The 6471-nt window shown below is 35.2% G+C and overlaps 1 protein-coding gene across 1 annotated transcript; it reads right to left on the reverse strand.

Annotated features, from left to right (window-relative positions):
* Nucleotides 1–1215: 1215 nt before the first annotated feature.
* On the reverse strand, nucleotides 1216–5442 carry LOC132918685 (uncharacterized). The gene is made up of 4 exons (XM_060980100.1): nucleotides 4614–5442; nucleotides 3981–4482; nucleotides 1706–3899; nucleotides 1216–1243 (listed from the first exon to the last, which is right to left on the reverse strand). Exons 1-4 carry the CDS (start codon nucleotides 5091–5093, stop codon nucleotides 1216–1218), a joined length of 3204 nt encoding a protein of 1067 aa, XP_060836083.1. The 5' UTR covers nucleotides 5094–5442.
* Between the last annotated feature and the right edge of the window lie 1029 nt (nucleotides 5443–6471).

Below are 6471 nucleotides of genomic sequence, written 5' to 3' on the forward strand. Positions count from 1 at the left end.
GCAATGTATGTCAGTAAATCAAATGTATAGTATTGGTAGTTGTATTGTAATAATTGTATTTATAATCGATGGCGATGTCAGGAAGCAATGGGAAACTAATTCCCCGAGTATCATCGGTTTAAATGTAAAAAAAAACACACCAAAACAGAGATACATTTTTATCAAAACCGTTGAAACGAAATAAAATGCAGTTGGAATAAATTATACGGACGGTCGGTTCTGATGCACAATTAAGAGAAAAAAAAGTAAATCGTCGCCTGTCGTAAATAAATATACAACAAAACGTTAATATTATTAATTATATCCGGCTGTAAAATATACACGTTTGTATTATTTTCTGTTCTTTGGTACAGTCTGACAATGCGACAAATTATTATGGTCGCTACACATGTATTCCCCAACGAACGGGTTCAAAGGTAAGGAGACATCTGCTTAGAATGCTTAGATAATATCGTTGCGATCAAGCCAATATTCCCGGGTCACTGCGTATAACGTACGCATAATAATAATAATAATAATATGGTAGGCGTTGTGAAAATCTGAAACTTAAATTTATGGCATTTTGTTAGGTACGGTACATCAGATTTACAACTATTCAATTGCATATAATATTGGTTTTTTCACGTGTGATGTAGTTGGAATTCAACAAACTTAAAATGTAGAATAATGTCCACGCCACGCAAAAAAAGATAATAATATGTAGGTATTAAAAAATAATGCCACAATAATACGCGCGTATACGTATTAAACGCATTGCCGTGTGCATATTTAAACAGGAATAGTGGAAAAGTGATCGATAAGTGAATAATGAATATGTATAATATTGTTGCCCACTCTTTGTACATCATTATGTATATTTCGTTTGTTTTTCGTATTATACGCTTAATTTTATTGTTAATCATTCGACGTTTCTTTTTTATTAACATAAATATTATTGTAGGTACGTGACGCGTGTTAATAATTGTCTATATAATTAAAATATTATTATAAACCTACATAACAATTTGAATGATTGTAAATAAATCACCGTTTTAATACTCATTGTAATATACATTTTAATTTATGAACCGTTGTAGTTCCGACCAAAACAATATTATGATGTCAAACTGACCGCCGCCGTATAAAATATGTATACTTACTATTCACATATACATACATAGATACGTAAGTTTGTATATTAGTAAGTATACGAAAAGGAGGTATATTATATTATTGTTATGGTATTGTAAGGCATATTTGGTATCTAAAAAAACATAATATTCATAAGGATTAATGATTTGTTCATTAAGGTTGAGGAATTATACATGTCACAATAATATTAACAATATTAGATTCATATTATCGAGATTATCAGTTACCATATTTTATACTTTGGTATACAATAGTGTTAAAACTTAAAATCCAAGTATATACAGTGAGATAGTACACTCTCCACAATGTCCGTGTCCGTTGTTCGATTAAGGAAGACGATGCCTATTTACCTACTCGTTAGTTAAATAATAAGTATTAACAGTGTGTACGTTACATTAAGTGAAGTGTTATTAAACTGTAGTACCTACCTAAGTAGTCCAAATAAACGAATATTATATTAATTGGTGTAACTGCAGACTATAATAATATATTTATATTGTAATATATATATATATATATATATATATATATATATATTACATTATACCTTACGATATACGATATACATATATACATTTGCGCAGAATGTGCAGTACGACCGCCATCTAGAAGAGTCGCCGCAATTCCAGATGATGCTAACGCCAAAGCTATGTCACATCTTGATCGAATAGTGGCCAAAATCAATGAAATGACAAATGTTTTCCCTGTTCCTCCAGGTGCATCCAGGAAGAATAGACCACCAGTATTATTGTCCACCGCTTGCATTAATGTTTTGTATACTTGTTTTTGCTGTTCATTCAGCAACGGAACATTATTTCTAACGAATTCCTGCAATGTATCAACATTGTATTGCAGCTCTCGATTTAATTCTTGGTTGAATGCATCGTGCATCGATCGATTTGGCGCAATCATTCCTACTTCAATCAGTAGCTTGTTTGCAATAGTCAAGCATTGATCCTCAATCAGAATCAATCCTTCATTGTAGATTTCATCGGTTATTTGGATGTCAGGATTATTCGTTTGAATACGCAAGCGATGCAAGATATCTTCACATATGGCGTCTTTGTATTTGTTCCATAACTGAATTGGTTGTGAAGGAAAACATGTGGTGATGATAATTGCGAACAGCGTTCGTATTTGGTACGCATTTGATGAAACAACTGAATCTGCAAGTGTTAAATCCCAATGAGAATCGTTCTCCAGCAAACCCAATAGTTGACATGCTTCTCGATATGTTTGGCATTGGTGGCCATTCACAGTTTTCAAATGCGCAAATGATTTCGGTCCACGTACATTTACTAACAGCAGTCGCAAATAAAAACATTCATCGTTTCTAGGATGAACAGTGTACATACGACCTAGTGCATCAGTTGAAAACACCTGTGGCCAGTCTGGAACTGGGGTTCCTTGTTTGCGACGTTGGAATTTCTTTGTTGATTGATTCCAAGTGTAATACTTGGGCATTTCAACGTACATCAGCGTCGCTGCGAATGGATCTGCTTCACACATTGCAAAGAAGCTAGTCAATGTTGTCGATGGTGGTCTCTCAGCTCGTTGTGCCGCATTAGCCTCAGTGAAGTAAACTCTTTGGCCATTTTCCAAATGCACTGCTAAATGTACAACTGTGGGATATCTTTCATGAATTTGAAATGACAATAATCGCCACAGTGCTTCATTAGTACTGACGTATCTGCCCATTTGGAAGTTGCTGATTTCGTCATTCACATTTTCCGACGCAATACCAAACACAGCCATGTCGCTGCCTTTTGTGACGTACTTGCACAAATATTTGATTGATTTGGCCGAATGACAACTCTCAACGTTTGCATGTGTTTCGAAAATTCGTGATAGCAGCGGGCAATATGGTACAATGAATTCATTTCCGATCTCAATCTCTTGATTTTGAACTTTAACTTTGATAGTTCGACCGTTATCTTCTTTTGAACGCCGACGATAAACTGGATATCCATCGTTCCCTGTGACTGTTTCAGCAACTAACGGTCGCGGATATCGTTTTGTGCACTTTCCATCAGCCATGCAAGGCGATAATGGATTTAATGTACCGCACGGTCCATGCACCATCTGTGTCATCACAATGTCGTGTAGACGGGGATCAGTGACTGGATCAGGAATTTCAGCTGATATGATGTCATCCACTTCATTTGAATGTAATTTGTTCAGCAACCAAATTAGGATATGAGCATGCGGTAGTCCACGCTTCTGCCATTCCACCGAGTACATATAACAACGTGTGTCACCAAAAACTCGATACTTAGTAAGCACATCCATCATAACCTTGAGTTTTTGCTGAAATACTCTGGCGATTATGTCATGGCGATCTTGCGGTTTTTGACCCGGTTCCAACTCGCGTTCAATTTCCGTCCACTTCGGATTGCATGTGACCGTAATAAATAAATCCGGAGTTCCATAATTTCGCACGTACGTCATAGCGTCTTGAGCGTATTCGTGCATGTGGCGTGGGCTTCCGATATAAGTTGATGGGAGAATCGTCAGTCGTCCAATATTCTGAACATCACCATCTGAATGAATAGCATCACGCAAGTGTATATAGTCCTCAGATCGTAGCTTTGGCTGATTGAATCTGATGAACGCTAAACGTTCGGTCTCGACTTTGACATACATGTCAACAGCGAATTGCTGGAATAGCCGACCGCACTTCAGAATGACATTCTCCTCATGTGTACGAATCATCATACGATACGCATAGTAATTCATTGCGCTTAGATTTTTATTATTCGTTGATACTCCTGAAAATGCAAAATTAAATGAATTGTTAATGGAAACCAATAAAAGTAATAATGGAAATAATTAGTGTGTGAATATTGTACCTGTAATTGGATCGACCATCTTCAACGTGATGTCGTATCCGTCTTGCCCTTGCCAATAAATGATTGGATATTGTAACGCATCGTACAAACGATGTGTCTCGTTTACACGATGCATGATATTGCTTCTTCGCTGAACGACAATGTCTCGTGATTTAGTTGGATCGCCAACAATAATTGCAGCAACATCATTAACGGTGGGTGCATTGAATCTTCGCACATGTTCACCTGTCGGAGTACAATCCGCTCTTATGACAAATTTGTGCGTATCCGATGGCATTCGTTCCAATGCTGTTTTGAACATATTAACCACAGCATTATTAGCGTGAAAAAATGCTTGCAACTGTTCAATAATTCGTCTCTTTAACTGTTGTGCTCCCTGTATATTGCACCGCACGTTCAGCTGATCCACCATCGACGAAATGAAATATATTTGCAGAAATTGATGCGGTTCATCTGGTGTTGGCACCATTGAACCATGCAAATGATATATTTGACCTTGTATCTGTAACTGCAAATAATCATTAAAATTTGTTCATGAATACATTGTAAATCGTGTGATGGTGTAGTGTGTGGTGTATATGAAGTTGTTATGTGTTGCAATTATGTGTTGGTTATGTGTGTTGTATCTTTTACCTTGCAAGTCGGCATGAAGCCGCCTTCTCGAATGATATTAGCTCCAAAGGAAGTCATGCGAAAGCAGTTATTGTATTCAAGGATGTGTTGAAGAAAATGGCTGGAATCGGGATCACTTCCATCAAACAATGTTTTCAGTGGCTGTGGTGGTGTAAGTAATGGATCCAGTTTGACTTTTCCACTTGCGCAGCACAATCCAACCGTTTCTCTTTTGAACTTTACCGCATTGCAATATCGGCATATAGTCGTCATTCGTCCAATATCCAAATTTTCATCATCACTGTAGTTCGCAGTGGGATCATATTGGAATGCCAAGCGATTGTATGATGCCAATGATCTTCGTGTGCTCACGCGATGTCTCAATCGGTCATTTTCTCTTATTATATTTTGTCTTTCTTCTCTTAAGTTCCTTGAATAGACTTGTTGCTGGCTTGCATGTCTTGTGCGGCGGCCGATGTTCGCACGTCGTTCTCTAGGCATTTTGGACTATGGACATAGTGTTGAATTTAACTTCAAATGCACGATCCATATAATTTACAATAAATGAAATTAACTGAACAGAGAATAATGATATCTGTCACACACTTTATCACGCACCGTTGCTATTGGTTTGAAGTACATGCTATGTATAATAGATGGCGCTGTATGTGAAAAACGATTTCCCCACTTTTCTGTTGAATTTTTCCTGAATTTTCCAGAATTTTCTTTGCTATAAACCTCACGGAGCCCAAGACCTTTCCAACGAATGCAAAACCGTGGAAATCGGTTCGTGCGTTCTGGAGTTATAGCGTCAGGGAGGAAAACCGGACTTATTTTTATATAATAGATATATATATATATATATATTACATTATACCTTACGATATACGATATACGATTTACGATATACATTTATAATAGCCTAAGGTCAAGATAGAACCTGATTTAAAAATCATTGGAAATGTATTTCAGTTTGTAATGGGTTAGTCATAGGTATATAGTGAAAAAATAGCATGGTAATATAAAATGAATGGTCTTACAGAATCTACAGGTTTTTGGGATATATACCTACTTCTCTGGCGTTATATAGGTATTGGCTATGATTATTGTGGGTAGGCATGTTTGCAATGTGTACGCAATATAAATATATTATAATGTATGATTACGTATAAGAGGTATCTAAATTGTTTGGAAATGTTAAACGCGGTTTAACTACAATATTTACAACGATTCGGAACGTTTAATTGTACAATAGCGTGTATGCGTTGCACACACATGCTCAATAAATAACACATAATGAATATAATAAAATATTATTTATTAATATCAGTACGGTTTTACATCATATTATCACGTTAGTTTTAATAGGACCGCATTATAATTTATCAGACTAATAGAAAGGAATAAAGGGTGCTTATTATTATTATGTTAAGCGTGAAAATGAATCAGCGTTGTTCAATTTCAACTAATAGTCAAGCCGAGTGAAAAGTGACTACATAAAAATACACAATATAAACAACACATTGTTATTTATTTATTAATATCATAAAATGAGATAGAAAATATCTACCTATAATGGGTTTTTGTATTGATATTATTATTTTATACACCATATCTAATGTTAGAAAAAAAATTAATTTACTACCTATTACTGTTATTGAAATTTGAGGTTTTAATTTTTAATTTTTAAGTTGATTGTTTATTAAATACAAATGTACTTAAAAAATTAATTAAAAAAAATTTATATGCTTTTACAGTTCTACGCAAGTAACACGAGTAAACCATTTGAACACTATACGAATGAAACACGTACCATATATTTTAAACTTTTTAAAGTTGGTAAGTTTACATTTAATTTATAATACAGAAATACATAATA

The sequence above is a fragment of the Rhopalosiphum padi genome, chromosome 1 (genome assembly GCF_020882245.1).
Source record: "Rhopalosiphum padi isolate XX-2018 chromosome 1, ASM2088224v1, whole genome shotgun sequence".
In the NCBI taxonomy this organism is placed as follows: Eukaryota; Metazoa; Arthropoda; class Insecta; order Hemiptera; family Aphididae; genus Rhopalosiphum; species Rhopalosiphum padi.